Genomic DNA, 23853 nt, shown 5'->3' with positions numbered 1-23853 from the left:
GTCAGGTGGAGCTTTCGAAGCTTGGTTCTTCCATCAGTAAAAGCACATTCGTGGCCGCTGTCGGAAATACCATCAGTTCTTTGTAGTCCTAGGAACTCATTTTCATTGGGTGCCTTCCTGCCGCTCGCTCTCATAGCACTGGGTCTGGTCTGTTCACCATCAGCCACGACGCGCGTGGATGTGCAGCAGCAGCATGTTATAGCATAGGTAAGGTAGGTACCTACCTTACTCTCTGGTCAGAATTTCCGTTCTGTTCTCGTTGCACCAATATTCCCACATACGCGATCTTTCATTCTTTCTACAGCTGGAGACTGTGCCTGATGGTCGGCCAGCTGGTTACGCTAAGAAGCGTAGTTGATATAGAGACCTTCATTCAGCTTCCGTCAATATGTCCACCAAATTTTCCAAACAGGATGCGACCACATATGCACCCCGCCATTTTCTAATTAATATCGCCGTTTGTGCCGCCTGAGGCCAATGCGGCCCTAGCAAAGACAGAGCATGAGCAAGGCCACTGCTCCAAATCATCAGTACGTCTGTATATGCGAGGCAGGGCTACAACAGTGCACTCATCATCAGTATATGCTTGGGCTTCTGCGAATTTTGTTGGTACATTACGATTATATATGATGGAAAGGGAGAAAGACCCTGGCCGCTGTGCTCCGCTCCGACCGTCTTACACGGGACGGGCCGACACCTTCTCGACGAGGGACTTGGAGGATCTCAAGACCTGCATCTACATCTGCATCGTTCACCGACAAACACCACCACCACTGTACCTGCAGCACAAACCATAGGGCACCTCATTGCTGTGTTGCTCCGCCCTCCACAGTACCGCCTGGAGGCCTCGACGCACCCTAGCGACACACCGGACATCGACGACGCCGTCTCGAGTCCGACCCACCGACTCTACCCGTGCCTGCCTCTTACTGAGCGTCGAGTGTCTCCTGCCCTCTCCTCGCTCGCTCACCCACCGCGGGTTCGCGCCTCTGCCGCCATTTGAATTGCAGACTGCAAGCCATTGCTCCGCTCTTGACGCGATAGCGAAATGCAGCCGGTCCTCAACTGCTACCAGAGGCGATGGAAGACAGCGGACTTGCGTTTGCCGCCCCGGCATCATATCTGCCAGATGGGCTAGCAATGAAAGACAACAGCAACCACTTGGCCATGCAGCAAATGGACCTGCCTGACACAGCAAACATATTCGCCACCCCTGTTCGGAACACTGTAGGTCACGGCGCTGGAACTGGTGCTCAAGAACAAGCGGGCTCTGGCAGCCATTCCCTGAACATAGCCAGTGATGGGGACGGCGTGCGGCAGTCCGAGGGTGGCCAGATGAACGCACCGGCTGCGAACGAGACTTGCGTTGCAAGCGCCTCGAAGACGGTGGATTCCAAGCTAGAACGCAGCCAGCTTGATTACAGCACACTGGACACCCCAGCGCGTCCGACAGTCGACCATGGTATTGAGAGCGGCGTCCGCGACACTTTGGACATGAGCTTGCCGGACTGCGGAGTGTTCAAAGTCGAGAGCGTACCTCCAGGTAATCCGGCCAACCTGGAGCTGTATGAATCTCAGGATGGGCCTCCGACCAATGGAGAATTGCCAGAAACCGAAAGTATGGCAGATCCTAGTACACCTTCCGTCGCTCAAGGTGCTTTCACCGCATCGCCTACGATCGCTGAAGAAGAACCTAGTGTGCATCAAGCCTACGCGATGCTCAAATTTCCGGATAGCTATTACTATGTCAAGTCTACGAATGTCATGATTACCCGCGATGAGACATTCTACCGGGTCTATCGCGAAAGCAAGAGGCAGAAACGCTTGCGAGCGAAGATGCAACGGGCTGCGCAACAGACATTGGATGATTATGCGCGCGAGCCTAGCCATCACTCACAGCATGGTGGCGATGATGAAGACGACGAAGATTTGATGGGGAGGCCTGCTCATGGCCTTTTGAGCGCATACAGTGATGCAGGAGGACCGGTCTCCTATGTTGTGAAGCCTGACAACGACTTCGTCAGTTTTGACTCACCACCACTTGTTCATCGTGCCCGAAAAAGCAAACACAATTCATCTTCCAATCACTCAATAGCACCGCGAAGCCTACACGAATTTGAGCAAGGAGCCGAGCTGGAAGGTGACCTGTATCTGGACAAAGAGGGTAGACTCCATGATCCGCATGAATGGGCGCAAGTGGCAATACACCCTCAAGATCCGAAAGACATTGAAAAGATCTCACGCGAACATTTGATCATTCGATACGATGCAGACAAGAGATCCTGGGTGATGGACGTGATCGGCAACCGAGTCTTGCACAACGGCGAACTTCGCAACCGAGGCGAAAGCGACATAGATCTCAGTCATGACGATGAGATCATCATCATCTCCGTCAGCTTCAGATTCATGCTACCCGCAGATGAAGGTATCGACGTGATGGAAAGCGTCGAATGCGACGACGATGAGTTTGAAACCAGCCTTGCAGCACGACGGATATCGGACACTATTGATGATATTGAGAGTGACGAGGATGCCGATTCTTCTGAGGAGGATGTGCCATTGGCACAGCAAACCAAACCGAAGAAGCTCAAAGTCAAAGTCCCGAAGAATAAGGAACCGAAACCCAAGCCACTGAAGCTGAAATTGAAGAATAAGCAGGCCAGCAAGAATGCGGAAGTGAAGATAGCAGATACTCATGGTAAGAAGGACAAAGTGACAGGCAAAACGCCGGCGAAGGCTGGTGGAAAGACGGGTGGCAAAACACCTGCAAAGGCGACCAAAGCCGTCGCTAAAGCAGAGCCGACACCAGACGCACGTCCCCCTCCAACTGAGGCCGAAGCCTCCAAAGCAACAACCAAAGCAGCAGACGAGCAACAAAGCGCGCCAAGCACAGAGGCGCAACTGGTCGAATTCGCGCAGGCACCTCCGGCAGGACCTCCTACCCAAGCGTCACCTCCCGCGCCTATCAACCTCGATCCAAACTCTGCCTTTGCTGGTGCCGATCCGTCGCAACTACCACAAAAGCGCAAAGGTCCAGGCCGACCGCCGAAGAACGGATTGATCTCGAAGCGTGATGATGCAGGTGTGAAACGCAAGATCAAAGAGTATGAACGCCAGAATCTGCCACCACCACCTATGAATGAGCTCTTGGAAATGGTTCGGGTTGAGCAAAGACAGAAGGATGCTGCCGCAAAGGCCGCTTCCCGGGGTGAAGCCACTCCCGATATGGTCATACAGAACATGGACCCCCGCATGCCAAACTATAGCGTGCCGTATGCATCAGCCGCTCCTAGCCAGCCAGCCCAGTCACTGCCAGCTGGTACGAACAGTCCGCACGACCTTCCGCAATCCGCAGCACGATCGACTAGTCCTCGTCCTAGACGGCCTGCCAAGTCTCCGTCGCCCATGCCTGCTCAAGAGAGCTTTACGGAAGAACAGCTCAAGAAGCCTACCATCACTTATGTTTTCATCATTGATGAAATCTTGCAGGACCCAGCGCTGGATGGCCAAGCAGACTTGCAGACCATCTATGATAAGATTCAAAAGCGATGGCCGTATTTCAAATACGGTACAAGCACCAATGGTTGGCAGAGTAGCGTAAGGCACAACTTGCTTCAATGTCAACGCTTCGTCGAATCTGGCAAGAGTGGCAAAGGCAAATACTGGAAAATCAACTTTGAGCATGAGCTGGATCCAAAAAAGCGAAAACAGGCGACGCCGCCGCCACAACATCCACCACAAAGCGGAAGTGGCGGACCTCCCTACTCTCAGCCATACAACGTACCTTACCAACAAGCAAATAATATGTATAGCAGCCCCTACAACCCTGGTGCATATCCTGGTGCCGGACCTGCAGGAGGCGCACAAGCGCCACCCAGTGGACCGCCTGCAAGCGGACCATACCCACAGCAGACTCACTATGGCTCACAGCCGCCCAATGGCAATCGCATGCCACCCCAACAGCCCCCGGCGCCTCAGCCGTTTGCGACTATCGTCCAGGCCATCGTTGCGTACAAGCCTCAATTTTTGCAACCACATGTGGGTAAGGACACACATGCTAGAGCAGAGGAGCAGTTCAACCAAGCGTTGAATCATTATTCTGAGCTGCACGCTGGCAACACGCCCACAACTGAGGGACAAATTGATGAGTCGCAGGATCCCTTCAGAACGATGAAGCAAATTTTCATACAGTATGGGCAGGGCGATACAAGAGGTACGCAGAGTAATGCCCCAACCCCTGCTCCGAATGCTGCACCTACAGCCAATGCTGTACCTGCAGCTCCTGGCAAAGTCACAAGTCATGCTCCAGCAGCAGTCATGGGTGGCTCCGGGGCTCCCGCCATAGCTGGGACGACGACAACTCCAGTACCACAAGTGCATCCCACACAAAATATGACCAGCTCTCAGCCCTTGACTGCGGCACCTGGTGTCAACAGCAGCACTGCGATGCCATTCTCGCAGCAGATGCAGCCTCCCGCCATGTCGGGCATACAGCCGAAGCCTCCAACGTCAGGGCCAGGTCCGTCGAATATACAGCCGACTGCGACCCGACCTGTATCTACTGCCAGCATGCAGAATGCGAGTATAATACCAGTAGCTGGTGCAGCGACCCAATCTCAGCCTCAGACTGCTCCAACACCGATGCAAGTAGCCCCTCCACGGCCTCTTGCCACTGGCTCGCAGACGGGCACATCGTCAGCAGCTGGCGGAGCTCCCAGATTTCAGCCTTCCGCTGCTCCTTCAATATCTTCGTCGCAGAATGGGCAGCAGCAGACGAATCGGGTTGCGTCGCCCAGCTCAGCATCCCTTCCTAGACCGCCTCCGGTACAACGACCGCAGCAAACAACCAACGCGGGCATTTCGCCGCCTCCTGTTGTACCTGCGCACCAACCAGGTCCGACCATCCAGGCGCATGCTCCCGCGCCGCAAGCAAGAGCACAGCTCGGCCCACTTCAAAGGCCCACGCCGAATGTTGTAGGTGGCGCCACAAAACCACAGCAGCATGTTTCGAGCCCGAGTGGACCAGCGCCACTTGCCCAGCTGTCCTCTCCGGTTCCGCCTCAGCAGTGCAAGCCTGACCAAAAGCTTGCACAGACTGGTTCGAATGTAATATCACCTGCGTTGCCGCGTGTGAATGGCTTCCAAGCTCAAAGTATGGACCGGAACGATGCGAACCAAGGGGCATTGACAGACGTCAGGCCTCCCCCGGCGGGTGTGAAGCGTGTGGCTGATCATAGCGATGAGGACCAAGCAGCGAAACGACCCAAAATTTTGTCTGCGAACCAGGCACCTGATGCCAACTCTGCACTGGAGACGACTCCTTACGAAAAGTCTCCTTCCGCTGGCGCCAAGCGCACAGCAGATGAGAGCATGGACAGTGAAGCGAAACGACTGAAGACGACTCAGGAGTCGGCTGCGACACCAGCCGCGTCGTGAGTGTTCGCGTAGAACCAGAAATTTCCACGGCAATAGTTGGAGCATTGCGCAAAGCAAAGCCATGATATCGACTGGTCATTATAATTCACTTGGATTAGAATTGGAGCGTTTCAGCAAGCGAGGCGTTGGTAGGCATGAATGTTTATTAGCATATGAGTAATGAATGAATGTCTTGGTCATCCAGTCCCTTTTTCTTGTTGTAAACAGCTGCGTCAATCCAGCGCGCAAATAACACATGGGCCCATGCACCATTTGACTGCATCGCGCTCCACACATGTGTGAGGTTTGGCGGGCAAACCGATGTCGACGCTTGATGGCGAACAGCCTACCGAAGGAAAAGCACATTAATGTACTAGCAATTCGTTGTCTTTCACTGATTGTATTGCCATACTGCTCCCTCGTCACTCTTTTCTGACCAGACCAGACCTCCTCTCTCCGGACATTTGATCACTGATCAAGCTTGGCACTCGCTTAGTAAGATATTATGTCATCATTCGTATATGTCCACGATGTCAGCTCCCTCCTGAAAACTTAGGAGGTAAGGTAGAAGGTACCAATCACATGTACATGTAAATGTACCTTTCGACGCTCATCACTGCATGGCAATCGTCGAGTGGAAGCCATGACGACAAGCCATGCGGTTGTGCTGCGTGCCAAGCGGGGCCGTCGCCTGCCGCTATAGGGGAACGAGAGTATACGCCTACCTATACGACATGAGACATGATATGGATTGACACACTTCTGTCGGAAGCAAAGGATTGGGTGGAAATTAAGGAAAAAGGCAAATTATTGAGACAATTCCAAAAAAACATCGGGCTGGGTTCTAGCCCTTGAACATGAAAAAGAATATATATGGAACGACCGAGACATCTCAGTCACTGCGGGGCCAAGGAAGTTTTTTTTTCTTTTTTTTTTCTCGCAGATCACGAATATCTAATAAGATATGACTAGTCTCAAGAGTACGGAATATTTCCATCGAATCCTGTGCGGTGGATGATCCGAGACAATGTCTGAGTTCTCTGACATGCCGGGCAGCTGGGGCACCCGACAATTTGTCTCTTGGTACCGCGGAACTTGGGAGGACCCTGCGCCAGTCAGTAGGTCGACGGCATGACGGATGGTGAGCGCATTCTGTTGGCTTATAGCGAGTTATACCCGTCCACCTGGATACTCCATGATGGTTTGCCGGTCTTAATGGTATCTTGGTAAGTTCTGTGGGCGTGTGGGGAAAGGACAGCAGCGGAAACCTGGACCACGATTCATCGGATGAGTTCATCGTTGATCGTTGATCTTCGAGAGGACATGTCGCAACAATGACCTTTGTGACCCAAGAGCATGCATGGCAATTGAGAGCATCTGATTTTTATACGAGAACGAGCTGCTTACTTAGCCAGAAAGCTCTGAAAAGCTTTGTTGTCAATGGCAACGTTGCCGACAGCTCTCAGTTTGCGTCGGCCCTCCTTCTGCTTCTCTAATAGTTTGCGTCTTCGGCTGACATCAGCAGCGTGCAGTTTTTGTAACACATCTTTCCGGAAGGGCTTGATGGTCTCGCGCGCCACGACTCTCTTGCCAGCAACAGCTTGTATGACGACCTCAAACATTTGTCGATCAACGTGTTCCTTGAACTTCGTGACCCAAGCTTTACCAAGTCTCTCAGCTTCGGAGTAATGGATAACCCTAGCGACAGCATCCACAGGCACTTTATTGACATGGAGCTGAAGCTTGATAATGTTGGACTGTCGGTACCCAGCATCTTCATAGTCGAGTGATGCATAACCTTTCGTGGCGGACTTGAGCTTCCCAAAGAAGTCGTCAACCAACCGCTCCAGGGGCAGAAGGTATTTCAAGATGACCTGCGTGGAGGTGAAGAAACTAAGGGACTGCTGCTCGCCTCGATTTGCCTCACAGAGCTTGATAATCTCGCCCAGGTAGTCTTGAGGAAAGGTGATCGTGGTCTCGACATATGGCTCTTGCAGCTCCGCAACAGTCTGATGTACTTCTTGGTTCTCTGGAAAGTGATTGGGATTTGTGATGATTTCTTCTTTTCCATCCCGACGAATGACTTTGAACGGCACTGAAGGCGGCGTGATGATGATGTTTGCACCATGTTCTTGCCTCAGACGATCTTCGAACACCGAGCAGTGCAAAGTGCCCAGGAAGCCGAGACGCCAGCCTGCTCCGAGTGCCTCGCTGCTCTCCTTCATGACCGTAACTGAGCGATCATTGAGCGTGACCTGGTTGATGCTGTCCTCCAGATGTGCATAGTCTCCCTGATCCGTAGGAAAGGCTGCCACGAACACCATAGGCTTCGGCTCGACAAAGCCGGGCAGCGGCTTGACCACATCCCACTTCTTATATGCAACCGTGGTATATGTGTCGCCAATCTTCGCCTCTTTACTTCGCTTCATGCCTGGGTTCATGTAAATGTAACCCAATTGGCCCGCGCGCAGACACTGTTGAGGCATCTCGAGTGGGTACATTATGCCGACCTCACCTGCAATGTACTCCAGTCCAGTGACATACGAGACCAATCGATCCCCGGATTTGACCTTGCCCTCGAATATGCGTACCAGCAGAATGACGCCCTTGTAGTTGTCGTACCAACTGTCAATGAGCAGCAATTTGAGTGGACCGTTCTCGTCACCTACGGGTGCAGGTATGTCCGTTACAATCTGCGGCAACAGCTTTGCTACGTTCAATCCCGTCTTTGCAGAGACCATGATGGCGTTGGAAGAATCCAGTTCGAAGGTGTCCCGGAGCTGCTCGATGGTGCGCTGCGTGTCGGCGGTCGGCAAATCGACTTTGTTCAGCACCGGCACCAGCGTCAGGTCCTGCGCAAAGGCGAGATAGAAGTTGGCCACCGTCTGTGCCTGGATGCCCTGCGAGGCGTCGACCAGCAGAAGCGCGCCGCCACAACTGGCATAGCTCCTGCTGACCTCGGCGCGAAAGTCCACGTGGCCCGGGGTGTCAACGAGATGCAGCAGGTACTCGAGGCCGTCGTGGTGGCGGTAGATCATGGAGCACGTCTGCGCCTTGACGGTGATGCCTCGCTCGCGTTCGACGTCCAGCTTGTCGAGGATCTGCTTGTTGCCGCCGGTGGGGATGGTGCCGGTCAACTCGAGGAGGCGGTCGCTGAGCGTGCTCTTGCCATGGTCGACGTGTGCGACGATGCAGAAGTTGCGGAAGCGCTCAATGGGTATCTTCGCAATGCGCTGCTCGACCGCGACAGGATCGTGGAGCGAGTGCGCCGCCCTGCGCTGGCCTGCTCCATTCCCAGCTCTTGGTCCAGCTCCCGCATACCGTGCGGCGCTGAGGGTTGCTGAGCGACACGCGCCGGCGATTCCTCTAGTCGCCAGGAACCATTGTCGCATGAGTGGTGAGACTATCGACTGCGATCGGATGCCACCATTGTTTGCTGCTGGTGACGGTGACAGCTGAGGACACTTGAGAACCTCCGGTCTTGGCACGTTGTCCCTCGCGACTGCCTGCCCGCCATCACTATATAAACAAAGCGTGCCATCTTCACGAGCCCGGACATCACCACGCCGCATCCACACAGAACACGATCAACATGCCGTCCACCGCACGAGAACCGTCGACGAAGAAAGCTTCATCGTCAAAGACGTCCGAAGACGCGAAAACACACAAGCTCTCGCTCAAAGGCAGCTCGAAACTGGTTACCGAGTTCTTCGAATATGCCACGAACACAATTTTGTTCCAGCGGGGCGTCTACCCTCCTGAGGACTTCACAGCGTGCGCGGTATCACGATCTGGGACAGGGAAATCTCGCTGATATAGTTGTAGCGTCAAGAAATACGGCCTCAATATGATGGTCACGCTAGACGATCAAGTCAAAGCATACATCAAGAAAATCATGTCCCAACTCAGCAAATGGGTCCAAAAATCCAAGATCTCCAAACTTGTCATCGTGGTCACATCCAAGGAAACCGGCGAACACGTCGAGAGATGGCAGTTCGATGTCAATATTTTCAACGACGACAGCAAGAGTAACTCTCGATCTTCAGCACGCGATAAAGAGAACTCGGCGCCTGCTGTGGATAGCAAAGCTGCTCGACCCGAGAAGACTGAGGCCGAGATTCAGTCCGAGATTCAAGCTTTGTTCAGACAGATTACCGCATCTGTGTCTTTCTTACCGATGCTGGACGGAAACTGCACTTTTAACGTCCTAGTCTATGCAGATGCGGACAGTGAGGTGCCGCTAGAATGGGGTGATTCGGACGCGAAGGAGGTGAAGAATGCGGAGAAAGTGATGCTGAGAAGTTTCTCGACACAGAACCATCGAGTTGATACTGTGGTGTCTTACAGGTATGTTGACCCAAGTGCGGACGATGGCGTCGCTTCTGAGTTCACCGGTGGTTATTTCCTTTCGCTAACACCTTCCAGGCTTGCCGACTGACTCTAGCATGACTCTTTGACATAAGTTATGAAAGTAACGTCGAAGACATCGGCGGAGTTCTTGACGATGCCAAACTTATGATGGCGATGTCCTGATTGGGAATTTGGAGTTTAAATGTGACCATGCCGTTCATGAGTTTCCGGGCGTTCGGTGTCCTGCCATTGAACTAGCACCTCATCTCTAGACTCTCAGCATGCAGCCAAATGTTGGAAGGTCTTCTTTGGCGATAGCAAGTCGGCGGCTCTGTACGAATTTCTGTGAATGTAGCAGACAAGATGACGAAACAACGTGAGGGATGAGTAATCTGCTAAGTAGTGACTGTGCTTTACGAGCTGATCGGATCGCTAAGTGCTTCGTCTGGCTATGCAATACTAGGGTAAAGTAGATTTCCAAACGACCACGAGGGCATGCAATCCGCTGGTTCGCAAACGTATGGGGCGATGTCTGGTGGCGAGACACTCTAGAAGCATTCCAAAAGCTTGGAGGCTGTGTATGCGGTGATGTGATAGCATGGCAGCTTCCACTTCTATCACCGCATTAGCACTCGATATATCAGATATCGGATATTGGAGAACGCATCGCGAGCCACCTGGTCGGTGTAATGTTGGTTTAGGAGAAGGGTCCGGAAAAATGCACGTGCCGTGGCTGTATTAAGATCACGTTGTGCCGCGAGACCGCCATCTTCTGCAAGGACAAGCCCGGTCGAGATATAGGAGCTGATCGCTAGCATATCCCTGCAACCTTCACGATGCCAACGGTTGAACGCCACCTGCCCTATATTGCTGTCCGCACAATTCCAGCACAAGGGGTGCACTAAGTCGGCAGTATTCTGTGGTGGCAGCAGCGTACCTAAGGTTAGATCCAGTCGGCTCATTGTAAAGCCGACAGCAATGGGCAAAGATACCATTAGTGCCGTCAAGGTAGCAAGAAAGCTACGATGCAGACATTATCACATGCTGTTAAGAATCTGAGATGCCAGCACGTGGGGCTCAACGTGAGGTGGCAGATCTGGTCAGGTACCAGGATCTGTTCGACAATATCATCTGCATGTAAGGTAGTGTTTAATCTTTGCCAAAGGCCATGAAGCACGAGGCGAGGCTTCAGAGCAGCACAACCCTCAACATTTGAGTTCGATAGACACGGTTGTGGCGGTAGGAGGTATGCCGGAATAGAAGCTTCGGAGGATGCACGTACTAATGCTGATAACACGATAGGTACCTTACCTAGTATCATCGCTTGTCTGCCGCGCTTGCCTCTTCTAAAAATCTCTTCACAGGACGATCAGAGATCCTCATCGTGGCAGGATTGCAGGCGAACTTGGTCTTAGTTTGCTCGGTCATCTTCGGAGAGGAGGGAGAGCATAGAGAGGTGATCGAAGTGTGCTAGCAACACAGGAGTCGGACGCAGCAGCCTCTTGCGTGCCAAGCATCTACAGAATTGCTCCGACTCTTACACCCTTTGGAAACACGTAGGAGGTAGCATCGAGATTGCATCTTGCTGTGAGATTGACATCGTGAAGATGCTACCTCCTACGGCAGGGCTAAGCTTGACCCGAATACTAGTTCCAGCGGCAGTACCGGTCGTGAAGACTTGGGACCTGACGCGCGAGAGTAGCGCGAAGTGGGCGCAATGACGACTAGATACCGTCGGGACCATCGCAGCCTTCGAAGGTAAGAGTTAGGAGATACATGTAATCATGCCCGTGTGTATAGGTATTCGGCTCTACTGGAATTGGCTCTTGTCGCCTGGATTTGCAAGCGGATTCTGGCCTGGACAACGCACGCCAGCAGAGTGTGATGTGAAATGCAGCACCGCTGAAATGTTTCTTCCGAGACAGCAGTGGCGCTGGCGACTGACCAAGGTGCGGAAGTTCCTGACAGCCGGTGCGTTGTGTGTCTCAGCTGGAGGCGTTGAACATTGAAACCTGGAAAAAGTCTGTCTGGTACATGTACCTCTCTACATGTAGGTGGCACTAGGTGCAAGACGGGACTGACGCGAACTCTCGGAGAGTCGGAGGTTGGTGTCTTGGCACACACGGTTGCAATTGCAAACAAACCTCCAGGACGGGCGGGAGGAACGAGGCTGCCGGACGCTTTTGCGACGACACGCCTCACGACCGCGCCGACAGCAGAAACACGCGCAGCAGCATTACAGAACCGTATGGCACCAACCTCCACAATGACGACCTGCATCATCCCGGCCTTTGCTGTGACAAAAGCACTCCCCAAAGGCGGCCCACTCGGCGCGCCGCCAACCTCGCCCATCACGCTGCGTTTCCGCACTCAAGAAGAATCCCAGATAGCAATGGCTACGATGCTGCAAACGACTGCTGCAGTTTTCACATGAACTGCATTACGATGACCGATCGACCGTTAGATACAATGGAGACCGCCGCTGCTATCTTGAGCAAGCGTGCTGCACAAAAGCGCCGACCACTTGCGTGAATGCTCGGATTAAGCTTCGACTCGTTTCGGAGCATGCATCTCAGCACCTGGTAGTCGGTCTCCGCGAGCTGGCAAGCCGACCCAAATCGGACCTTCGTCTCGAAGCTAAGATGGAAAGACCAACTGGCTCTCGAGCCGAGCGCTCGAAAGAGTAGACTCGTGCCGCATGGAGACTACCGATATGCACAGTGAACGCACCTCTAGGGCTTCAAAATTTTACACATATCCAGCACAGCTGCAGGTAGTTGGCAGAACACAATCCATCTTGGCGGGTTGGGAACGGCTCGCTGGAGGCAGTTCTCATCACAGATCGCCGCGCAGTCATTTGGTGTAGTAGTTGGCACAGCCCGCATGGTGAATGGCGTTCATGAGCTTGCGCTGTATTGCATCGCTTCCAGGACTGACGATCTCCTCGTGCTCTGGACTCGAGTTTAGCGATGATGAATAACTCGACTCTTCTGCTATCACCGCTCATCGATACAACGCCATGTCTTAGCGATCGATGCCTCTTGGCAACGCGCAGAGTCTTGCAACGGGCGGCATTATAGGATCACAGACTACAGTGTGCAGTTGAGACCTATTGTGGTGCAGTAGCGGCAAACGCAGTCGATTCCTTCATGCTACAACTGGACTTATGGGCCCACTGCTTCAGTGTGCTGTTCAACGTAATAATATCGGAGCTTGGCGTCGCGGTATGGCAGCACAGTGGTAATAATGATTTGACTGCAGAGGAGTATTTGAGTTTTTGGCTGCCGAACTCAAGAGCCAAATACAGTCTAGCAAATTCTCTTACTACGCTGGTCTGCTCGGCAGTGAGTAAGGTGCCAGCAACCTTATTTGGCATCGTGGTTCGTATGCACGACTTCTTACTGATCAGGCCTAGTTTGTTTGGACCACGCCAGAAACAGATCCGAGTCAGTAATCCTGGGATTTGGGAAGATGGCTTGCTTCTCGACTCCCGCCGGCGACAGAAACCTACCTCCACGCTATGAAATCGTGGCGGTCCAGATTTTCACGAGGCAGGAGTTGCGCTCGGGCTCAACTGCAAAGTAGGTTTTGGCGGGCTGCCAGATAGCTGGGAGATCAGACGCCATGGGTCTTGATATACTGCCTTCTTCGTCCCCAAATCCATGGTTACTTCGCTCTTCACTTGTCCGCTCGTCTCATATTCCGGACTATAGGCACTTGCCTACATTCTCATTCGCTCTGCAGGTGTTCGCAGTCCACCTGTGTATCACCCTTCACCACATACAAATTGTCGAAACCAACACAGCATCGACTCCATCATATACATTTCGAGCTATTGTCGATTCTATTCCACCACAAGGACGCTTCAGCTTTGCTGATAACGTTCCCTAACGATGGGTCTCCTATCGTACGTCAAGCCCAAGAAGGGCAACGCAGAAGCAAAGCCGCCGGTCCAGGAAGAGATGACCGAGAAGCCATTCCCGTCACAAAGTATGGTCAGCACAGCTGCGCCAACGCCAGGCAACGCTACTCCAGCATCATGGTCACGACCAGCATCACTGTACCCAGTGGGCGATTTCCGCAACTCACAAGCCGAGGATATCAATGAGATCAAGTGCGATGTCATGGTCAACTGGCTTTACCAACAGCAAATGGAGCGTCTCTGGACTGCAGGGGGAGTGGACGAGGGTGTTGTCCTCAAAAAGTCAAGAGGACAGTACGCCTGCTGTCCTGCTGACATCGTCGAGGAGCCATATGGCTTTGCAAAAGCCATTGAGACTCTCAACGTCAGGGTGAGTTCTTGCAAGCTATTGATATCTAGAGGCACGCAAGCACGATCTAACCTGCCTCACAGGTAGCCATGACTGTCAACACGAGAGTCATCAAGCTCTTCCTTCACAACAACGATCGATCGTACGTTCCGTTGAAGAACGGTCTCCGACTCCAAGTCCTCCCGGACATCTCCTACCTTCCTCGTTGCCAAAAACATCAGTTCGCTGCTTTCATTGCAGACCGCGGTCTTTTGGTCGTCTGGGACGACGAGCCTCGTCACCTGCTTGATCGCGCTCACAAGATCGAAAAGTCACTCATGGAGATGATTTGGGACGACAACTCTTCCATCGACGAGAAGAAAGAAGGCAGCGTCGCTGTGAACGAAGTAGATGGCTCTGAAAGCGGTGCAGATCTGGAGGCCAACGGTTCGGAGAAGCCCAGGAGCATCGTGCTGTGGCAAGCTATCCTATGTGCTGCCACTCTAGCACTGTCCATCCTCTGTCTTGGTCTTGGTGTCAGACAGCTCGCGATTCAGACCGCAGTCGACAAGTCTTACATCCGCATGGCCTTGATCGTTGTGCTCCCATTGCAATTCTGGGTTGGTTTGTTTTTCTTCCAATCGGTGATTGGCAACCTGGCACAGCTCATTGGACCCATCTCGCAAATGTCTGCCAATACCAAATACTACTCCGGTCTGAAGCCCAAGCGTCTCCGACGCGGCGAAAATGGTCTCCCGCACATGACGATTCAGATGCCTGTCTACAAGGAAGGTCTCAAGGCTGTCATCGAACCGACCATTGCTTCCATCAAGAACGCGATATCTACATATGAGATGCAAGGCGGCACTGCTAACATCTTCATCAACGATGATGGTATGCAGCTTATCAGCGAAGACGACGCCCGCGCTCGCCAGGACTACTATGATGAGCACAACATCGGCTGGGTTGCTCGACCAAAACATACCCCCAAACCCGCTGAGGGCGAGGAGGTCTTCCTCCGCCGCGGAAAGTTCAAGAAGGCTTCCAACATGAACTACGCCATGTGGGTCAGCAACCGTGTCGAAGACAAGCTTGCTGTTGTGGAACGTCGTCAAGGCTGGAACCAAGAGGATGAGGCCAATGCATACCGCGAGGCGCTTTCCGAGGTCGTCGAAGAAGACCAAGGCCGAACCTGGGCTGATGGAAACATCCGCATGGGTGATTATATCCTGATCATCGATTCGGACACTCGTGTGCCCAGCGACTGCTTCTTGGACGCCGTCTCGGAGATGGAGGCATCGCCACAGGTCGCCATCATTCAGTACTCTTCCGGTGTCATGAACGTGACCGACTCCTACTTCGAGAGGGGAATTACGTTCTTCACTAATTTGATCTACACTGCCATCCGTTTCGCTGTCGCCAACGGTGATGTCGCGCCGTTCGTCGGACACAACGCCGTCCTTCGTTGGTCTGCCGTTCAATCTATTGGCTATGATTGCTACTTTGGTGATGACCGCGAGAAGTTCTGGTCCGAAGATACTGTGTCCGAAGATTTCGACATGGCTCTCCGTCTTCAAACTGCTGGCTACCTCGTCCGTCTCGGTGCTTACCAGGGCGATGGCTTCAAGGAAGGTGTTTCTTTGACAGTGTACGATGAACTGGCACGTTGGGAGAAGTATGCTTACGGCTGTTCCGAGTTGATCTTCCAGCCCTTCCGCTACTGGCTCACTCGTGGACCATTCACAAAACTCTTCCGCCGCTTCATTGCTTCTGGCATGCCCCTCGCATCCAAGTTCACGATCATGGCATATGTTGGTACTTACTTCGCGCTTGGAACTGCTTGGGTCTTGACACTTGCCAACTACTTCCTGATTGGATGGTACAACGGCGCACTGGATCACTACTATCTCTCGTCATGGAAGATCTGGATCGCCATTGTCGTCATTTTCTCCGGTCTTGGCAATGTCTCCCTTGCTGTCCTGAGGTACCGCACTGGGGAAGCGACTCTATTCCGCGCGATTATCGAGAACTTCTCCTGGGTACCACTTCTCATGATCTTCCTTGGCGGTGTCTCTCTGCACGTCTCGCAGGCTCTGCTATCGCACTTGTTCAGCGTTGACATGTCATGGGGAGCCACGAGCAAAGAAGCAACGGACACGACTTTCTTCGCAGAAGTGCCAAATGTCATCAAGAAGTTCAAGGGCACCTTCATCTTCTGCTTCGGTTGCATCGCAATGATGATTGTGCTGGCAATCGGTGTGCCTTACTTTTGGAAGATTGATCAGTTCATTGCGATTTTCCCCCTCTGCACTGTTGTGGCTGGGCATTTCTTATTACCTGTGGCACTCAACCCAGGTCTGATGAGGTTTACATGGTAAAAGCATTCTCACGATCTTTTTACGACATCTGTACATTGTACAAGCGATTAGACAAGTCCCTATATTGGGGTAATTATAGATACAGCATATTACTGATACGAAAGAACGATGCACACCTTACTGCATGAACATACCTTACCTATCATCACCTCACTCTTGTGTTATCACCCTCATGGGAACTCCGACTCCATTACATGTTCCTCCACTATGGTAAGGCATTGCCTTCACTGCTACCTCCTATGCCCATCCGTACGCACCCTGAAACACTCTTGGCGAGATCTCCCGATTTCTGCTGCATACCACTAGGCTGACTCTGTCTCTCAACCACCTCCTAGTTCTATGTATGTTGTGCTAAATCTAGACAGCCTGATACAGAAAAATATGCAGCACCGTTACTGTCATCGCATCTTCTGGTAAATTGTCAAAAGCTAAAGCTTGACAACGCATGTATAATATAGCATGCGCCACGGCGGTTTTAGACTAGATCTAGGTGGTACTGCGGACGGTAAACATTCTCCTGACTCAGACATACCACGCTTGTTATCATTCTATAGCAATGTTAGAGCCCGTATCGCAAGATTTGCTGCTGCTGCAGCTGGCGATGCCGTCTCTCCTCTCATCGGTTTTCGACAGCATCACAGGTTTGTAGTACCTCCTACCTCTGCACAGTAGTATTGAGCTTGCGTTCCGATTGATACATGTACCAAGGGCTCATTGTGCAGTATAGCAGAGGACAGTACGGCTCCGACTTTCGAGTGGTCTAGAATATATAGCACACTTCTAGCGCACATCCGGCGCCGGAGCGTCGTCTCCACCTCAGTTGCAGGAAGTAAGGTAAAGCAGTAAGACATCGACGAAAGACCGTTCACATGTGCAGACAATAGAGAGGCTGCGTGATGGAAGAGTTGCAGGCGCGGCATAAGAAGGAGCTGCGCGATCTGCAGAGTCGCATCACGCAGAAGAAGAAGCAAGCGAGCAAGAAGACTCGCAAGGCAGTGAACGATGAATGCGACCAGCTGGAGCGCGATGTGAAGGCCAACCAGGCGCGAGAGATGGCGGAGCTGCATGGCGAGGCACCGGCGAGTGCTGAGCCGTCTGCTGAAGAGCTGGAGAAGCTCACGCTGCAAATCGACGACGACGACGACGAGCCTGCCACTGCTACCGATGCGCCCGAAGAACACGCTCTAGACGATGAAACCGCTTCTACTCCTACCACTGCAGCGGGAGGCGGCAAGAAGCGTAACCGTCAAAAAGACCGACTGGCACGGCGTGCAGCAGAACAGGAGGAGCTGGCGCGTCAAGCAGCAGAAGAGGCGGCAAATCTGCCTGACATGAAGACGCAGGAGCGCACGCGGATGCTGGAGTCGATGAAAGAGCACAAACTGGTCGAGAAGGAGATTCGCGCAGACGGACACTGTCTGTACTCTGCCATTGCAGACCAGCTCGAGCAACTGGACATTCCACTCGGCTCCGCACCAGGCGACCAACCTGCTGTCGCTCCGTATAAGCTTGTCAGAGCCAAGGCTGCAGACTACATCCAGGAGCATCAAGATGACTTTGTGCCGTTCTTGGAGGAACCACTGACTGAGTACGTGCACAAAGTACGGGACACGGGAGAATGGGGTGGCCAGCTGGAGCTCATGGCGCTCGCAAAAACCTACGGCACCAATATCAGCGTACTACAAGACTTTGGACGTGTCGAGAAGATTGAAGGTGCCGACCGTAAGGATGCGAAGACCATATGGCTGGGATACTACAAGCATGGCTTTGGACTCGGAGAGCACTATAACAGCTTGCGGACCGCGCCTTGAAGTGATGTAGTAGTAACACTGTCAGATTTCCCACGGAGCGCCCGTCTATGCTATTATACAGCTTTCTGAGTAGGTATCCTACCATCTCTGATCTTCCTCCGACTCTGGACAAAAGACGACTGCTGCAAGCAAAGTGGCAGGCCTGTCTCGAGGGGCACACTGGAACTAGATCTCAGCCTACCATGCTGAGCTCTTTGACCGAGTCCGTAATGAGAGGTACTTGTGGAGTGAGCACGAAATCCACAATCAACAGCCAGTGCAGGATCAAACAGACCCAGTGAGCGACTCTGGTTGGAACTTTTCACACAAGCTCGCTAAGAGGCGTCTCATCACAACCCAGAGCAGCGTTGAGAGTCCATGTACATGTGTATCTGCGAGCTCAAAGCATACCGTACGAATGATTACAGCGGGGTGATGCGACCAGAGCAAACCATCCCTACCGGTACCTTACCTATGGAGGTACTAGCTCCACGATGTTGGCGAACATTTCGAGCTCCGGCTCGAGCGCATGTATACTAAGGTATAAGAAAGATATATCTGGTCATCTTATCCGAATGCAGCCAGCATGGGGCACATTTCCCATCGAGCGCTTAGTTCAATCAAACATGGACTTTTGGATTTTTCTTGGACCTTAGGCTTAAGGTCGAAGTTGAAGCCACCCTTTATACATATAATTACCTCGATGATCTATTCCCCCCCAGTGAGAGGTTCTGCAGATATATTGATGCCGTCCCAGTGGGTCTCATGTCAATTTTCACTGAGAATGCTTATTGCACAGGTGACATTGTTGTCTTGACAGCACTTCAAACGCTCGTGGACCATGAGTCTTCCCATGGTCGTTTCGTTCAAACGGACTTGTGCCGTGCTTGCATACATCATGCTCTATGACAATGTGCCAGCCATCTTCACTATCCGAGAAGTTGAAACTGAACGAACCTCATTGATCTACTCTCAAAGACCCTCGCTAGCAGGTGGGCCAGTGTAGCTGTTCCTCGAGTGGACCGCGTACCACAAAGCAGCAAAGACACCAAAGCTGACCAAGACCACACTTGCGTAGTTCATACTTGCTGCTGTGACAGGTAATGCTGTAGGCATACTGAATAGCACAAGCTCGAAAGCGATCCAGACCAGAGCAAGCGTGTTGCATGCTAGTCCAACCACATGGGGCATACGCCAACGTGCTTTGTCAACCTCCCTGCGCCCTTCCCAGAGGCTGATTGCGATCGGTATAGCGTAGCTCAAGGCCAGAGCCTGGACGCCAACGGACACAAATGCCGTGAACGCCGAGGTACTTCCCAGATTGATCAGGCCGAGCAGCATTTGCACGATGGTGACGAGAACGAGTGACCAGACAGGCACACCGAGGCCAGGATGAACTTTGGCCCATATTTTTGCTCCTGGAATGGCATCATCTCGTGCAAATGCCCAGGTCGTGCGAGAGGCCGCGACGGTGATGCTGATGGAGCAGAAGACTGTAATGACCATGACCAAGAATATGAGAGCCAGACCGCCGCCGGGGCTGCCCATCACTCGGTGGAAAATGTAGGGTAATGCTTGTCCAGCTGGGGATTCGATGATGTCTTCCAATGCGGGCATCGTAAAACAGATGGGCAGAATGAAGAGGAGACCCCAGAAACCACCAACAGGAATGCACAAGCTGATGGCTTTGGGGACTTTGACTGTGGGATCCGCACACTCCTCGGCCATGGACGAGATCATGCCGATGGCGCTGAAAGTATAGGCGGCGGGTAGCAGACCGATGAAGAAGGTGAAACCTCCCCAGCCACTGAAGGATGTATCGTAGTTGCCCAATGCTACCGCTGCAGAGTTTCGACCGGCATCAGCCTTCACCGAGAGTGCAATCAGGATGACCAGGATGGAGACGGCAGTGAATCCAGCACAAATGGTGTCGACCATGGGCAGATAGCGGTTGAAGAAGGCGCAAATGACGAATGTCGACAGCGTGATGGCATAAAACACCAGGAGGAGTTGCCAGTCGTTCAGGACAAAGTCCGGATGATACATGGCGATGGTTCCCGAAACGAGGGATGCGAATCCGAAGTTGACTGCGTAAAGTACCTTCTAATCAGCTACCACCCCTATTTCCATTGCAGTCTTCGCGTCATTTTTCTTTTACCTGACAGTGTGATTGTCCAGTTTCCAATCAGCCATACCCATCCCGTGACCTGGAAGCTCAAGTCAGCCACGCCGGCCACAGCATTGCGACTGGCACAAGCTCACGTATGCGAACACCGTCTTGTACCGAGGAGCTACTTGGAAAGCCCAGTACTGCGGTCCTCCTGAAGTCGGCCACCTCGAAGCCAGCTCTGCCAGTGAAACAGCGACACATTGATCCAGAACGAGGACCACCAGCCAGCCCACGAAAATGGATAATTGTCCACCACCATAGATTGCCGATATGAGAGGAGAGCCTTCTCCGTAGGGGATTGCAGCGATGGCCAAGCTCTGGAATAAGAGAGTGAACATGGAACGATTGCGCTGCAGTTCCTGCTTGTAGCCCAACACCTCGAGAGTGGCGCCTTCATCGTGGCTCAGGCTGCTCTTCCGTGGGGGTGAGTTGCTGTCATTCACCTCGATCGGGGTCTTTTTCTCATCTTCGACGTCCATGGTTGCCGGTATAGCATTCGAGAGCGATGGAAGAAATGATGATGATGATGATGATGATAATGACGGCGATGGATAATAAGCAGTACGGACGTGACAGACGTGTTATCGCGTTTCCTTATCCTACAGTACCTACTACCACATGGATGCGCCATGCAGATAGAGCTCCCCCATGGTGGGCGCCCGTGCACACCTGGTGCTCTGTGGAATCATCTCATTAATCTCCTTGGTCGAAGCTCCAGGGCGGTAGAAGTCGAGGTGTTGGTGATACCAGGTGCCATGCGCCTTCATTGGTGCTTCATTGGTGCTTCGATGCTCTTTGCTGTCTTGTGCCTCAACTTTATCCCGATCCGTCTCGCGTCTACTGCAGGCCATGCTGACACGAAGGACAAAAAAAGTGGCGATCACGGAGCACAGAAATGGCCGATCGCGGATAAAAACACCCGACGTGGTCTGTCTTCCTCGCTTCGCTTGTTCATCATCCACTAACAACTAATCCTACCACCTTTCACCTCCACCTCCACCTATCTGACCTATACGGCTATACCTCCTACCTCCACTTTGATATCTTTTCCATGCACGATAAGTATTGCGACCGCCCGGTATGGCCGAAGAGAGAAATTCGTTCCTGCGTGGAGCCCCATGTGATAGGTGCATCACATCGACTTGGCACACACACCATTGATTGCTCTCATAAGCAGCTTCGACCTGCTCTCTTCACCCTCAACCTCACCCTCACCACTGCAGCACTCCATGACGCGCCGCTCTCACGTCACGCCTGAGCAGCCACCTCCAGCCCGTCGAGCTTCCCGTCAGCCTGCCATGCCTCGATCACCCGCGTGAAGTCCGCGATGCCTCGACTCCACGGCACAAGCCTCGCCGCCTTCACCTGCTCTTCTGGGGATGCCATACCCGCTTCGCCCTCCTTGTTCAGATAGCTAGGCGTGCAATTGGACAGCGCCGCGAATGTACTAGCCCCGCTCATACACTTCGCCGCCCACGCTTCTTCGCCCTCCTTGGTCGGTTGGATTAGCGGTGTGCCTCCCACCCTCCTGGTGGCCTCCGCGATCATGTACGCAACGTGAGCACTGAGAAGCTCCAGCAAGAACACTTGGTTGGGAGATGCGCCTGTTTGGAACGGCCCGGGCCAGAAGAGATTAGGGAACTCTCTGCTCATGACTCCATGCAGGGTCGACATGCCCCCCTGATAGTGCTGATCCAGCGATTTGCCATTGCGACCCGTCAGCTTGATATCAGCACGAGATGCTGCCGTTCCCACGCCTGGCGACGTGAATCCTGTGCTCCATACGAGGACATCCACTTGGTACTCTCGTCCATCGAACTCTACGCCATTGGGTGTGATACGAGTCACCCCACGACCATCGGTGTCGACCAGGGTGACGTTGTTCTGATTAAAACACGGCAGATAGTCGTCATGAAAGGTCGGTCGTTTGCACCAGATGGGATACCACGCCTGCAACTTCATTGCGACTTCAGGATCCTTCACAATGAGCTCCGCCCGCCTCCGCACTTTCTCGGCACGTGATCTGTCGAGAGCATGCATTTGACGTACATGTGCGTCCATGCTGTCGACATTCACATTGTATGAGGGACCCCCAACCAAAGCACTAAAGGACGGCGCATGGGTCCAACCATCATCCACCAAGTCAATCTCCGGCTTTGACTGCGCATTTCCCACAAAACCAAAGTAGTTCATGTTGCGGGCTCTCTGCCAGCCCGGCCCTGTGGCGACTTTCGTCTTCCAGGTTTCTGGGTCAGTCTCTCGGTTGTTCCTGGCATCAACGGCTGACGGCGTACGCTGGAACACGTACAGTTCCTTTGACCTAGAAGGAAAGAAGTCGAAGGTAAGCTAGTATCTCTGGGAACGCGAATGTGTCTCAGCAAGACCTTGCACCGGGGATGGTTTCGAAGTAGATTCGCGTTTGGCGAGTTATTCTTGGAAGTGAGTGCAGTCCTTCAGACTGTCAATTGACTTACCATTTCGCCAACTGTGGCACGGCCTGTATCGCAGTTGCCCCGGTCCCGATGATTGCAACCCTTTTATCCTTGAGCTTGGTCATGGCTGGCAGTGCTGAGCTCCCACCTGTCACATCATAGTTCCATCGCGCCGTATGGAACATGTGGCCTTGAAACGTTTCGCTCCCTGCAGTATTCGGCACTTTGACATTGGAGAGAATGCCGCTCGCAAGGATGAGAAAATCCGTGCTGATATCGAGTCTAGACTCCGGACATCCTTTGGGTCTCTGCGTGAGCTCGAGGTTCCAACGATTGGTCTCCTGATTCCAGCAGGCTCGGTCAACGGAAGACTGAAACATCGCAGTGCTGTACAGTCCATACTTGTGGCAAATGCTCTCAGCGTATGCACGAAGTTCCTCCCCACAGGCATACTTGTGCTTGGGCATGTAGTCCATCTCCTCCAAAAGCGGCATGTACAGGTAGGCCTCGACATCGCACATTAAGCCAGGATAGCCTGCCGGAAATCAGCATGCAGGACAGACTGGAGCATATGCGGTCACCCACGATTCCAGTACCATGTTCCACCAAAGCCCCCGGCTGGATCCACGATGACAATATCCTCTTTCTTAAACCCCTTCTTGATGAGCTGGACTGCGAAGAGAATGCCCCCAAACCCAGCACCAACAATCACTGCTTTGCGATGGCCCCCATTGGATACCACCTGCTGTACCGGCGTGGCAGCTTCCACCCACGGATCAATGAGCAAATGCTGCAGTTTTGCAGACTGCTTTGGGTCGATATACTGCTTCAGGCCACCTCGACCCAGTCTCTTCTCTCGCTCCACGGCGTACTTGGAAATATAGTCTTGATCATTCGGCGTAGCGGGGCCATTTCCGTCTGGAGCTGGAACGTTGGCCCCGATGCGCTGTGTCGTTGTTGTTTCTGTTGTTGTCGTCGTAGTACTACCTGTCATGTTTGTCCGGTCGGTAAGTAAGGTAGGTAAGCGATAGCAGCTTTCCTGGGAGGGAGATTTCTCTACAACGTGGC

At 52.9% G+C, this 23853-nt stretch overlaps 7 protein-coding genes across 7 annotated transcripts; 4 read left to right on the top strand and 3 right to left on the bottom strand.

Annotated features, from left to right (window-relative positions):
* The first annotated feature begins 842 nt into the window (after positions 1-842).
* Positions 843-5615, top strand: SEPMUDRAFT_148183 (uncharacterized protein). The gene has a single exon (XM_016904759.1). It carries the CDS (start codon positions 1081-1083, stop codon positions 5434-5436), a length of 4356 nt encoding a protein of 1451 aa, XP_016762604.1. The 5' UTR covers positions 843-1080; the 3' UTR covers positions 5437-5615.
* Positions 5616-6572: 957 nt separating this feature from the next.
* On the bottom strand, positions 6573-8817 carry SEPMUDRAFT_148182 (GTP-binding protein GUF1). Its single transcript, XM_016904758.1, has one exon. It carries the CDS (start codon positions 8805-8807, stop codon positions 6819-6821), a length of 1989 nt encoding a protein of 662 aa, XP_016762603.1. The 5' UTR covers positions 8808-8817; the 3' UTR covers positions 6573-6818.
* Positions 8818-8985: 168 nt separating this feature from the next.
* SEPMUDRAFT_148181 (DNA-binding protein) lies at positions 8986-10364 on the top strand. Its single transcript, XM_016904757.1, has 3 exons — positions 8986-9189; positions 9241-9762; positions 9841-10364. The coding sequence occupies exons 1-3, from the start codon at positions 9008-9010 to the stop codon at positions 9851-9853; spliced, it is 717 nt and encodes a 238-aa protein (XP_016762602.1). The 5' UTR covers positions 8986-9007; the 3' UTR covers positions 9854-10364.
* Positions 10365-13757: 3393 nt separating this feature from the next.
* SEPMUDRAFT_41152 (uncharacterized protein) lies at positions 13758-16393 on the top strand (the record flags this gene model as incomplete). Its single annotated transcript, XM_016908816.1, has 2 exons — positions 13758-14057; positions 14120-16393. 2 exons carry the CDS (start codon positions 13758-13760, stop codon positions 16391-16393), a joined length of 2574 nt encoding a protein of 857 aa, XP_016762601.1.
* Positions 16394-17289: 896 nt separating this feature from the next.
* Positions 17290-18898, top strand: SEPMUDRAFT_82768 (cysteine proteinase; the record flags this gene model as incomplete). Its single annotated transcript, XM_016910317.1, has 1 exon — positions 17290-18898. One exon carries the CDS (start codon positions 17290-17292, stop codon positions 18202-18204), a length of 915 nt encoding a protein of 304 aa, XP_016762600.1. The 3' UTR covers positions 18205-18898.
* Positions 18899-19063: 165 nt separating this feature from the next.
* On the bottom strand, positions 19064-20837 carry SEPMUDRAFT_148179 (amino acid transporter). The gene is made up of 3 exons (XM_016904756.1): positions 20446-20837; positions 20342-20390; positions 19064-20270 (listed from the first exon to the last, which is right to left on the bottom strand). Exons 1-3 carry the CDS (start codon positions 20830-20832, stop codon positions 19156-19158), a joined length of 1551 nt encoding a protein of 516 aa, XP_016762599.1. The 5' UTR covers positions 20833-20837; the 3' UTR covers positions 19064-19155.
* A 494-nt stretch (positions 20838-21331) lies between these two features.
* SEPMUDRAFT_62872 (flavin-binding monooxygenase-like family protein) lies at positions 21332-23779 on the bottom strand (the record flags this gene model as incomplete). Its single annotated transcript, XM_016909615.1, has 3 exons — positions 21332-22673; positions 22828-23320; positions 23371-23779. The coding sequence occupies 3 exons, from the start codon at positions 23777-23779 to the stop codon at positions 21602-21604; spliced, it is 1974 nt and encodes a 657-aa protein (XP_016762598.1). The 3' UTR covers positions 21332-21601.
* Positions 23780-23853: the final 74 nt, after the last annotated feature.

This window comes from Sphaerulina musiva (genome assembly GCF_000320565.1).
Source record: "Sphaerulina musiva SO2202 unplaced genomic scaffold SEPMUscaffold_3, whole genome shotgun sequence".
Classification (NCBI taxonomy): Eukaryota; Fungi; Ascomycota; class Dothideomycetes; order Mycosphaerellales; family Mycosphaerellaceae; genus Sphaerulina; species Sphaerulina musiva.
Note: the sequence above shows the minus strand (reverse complement) of the source record. Positions and strands in the feature narration are given on the sequence as shown.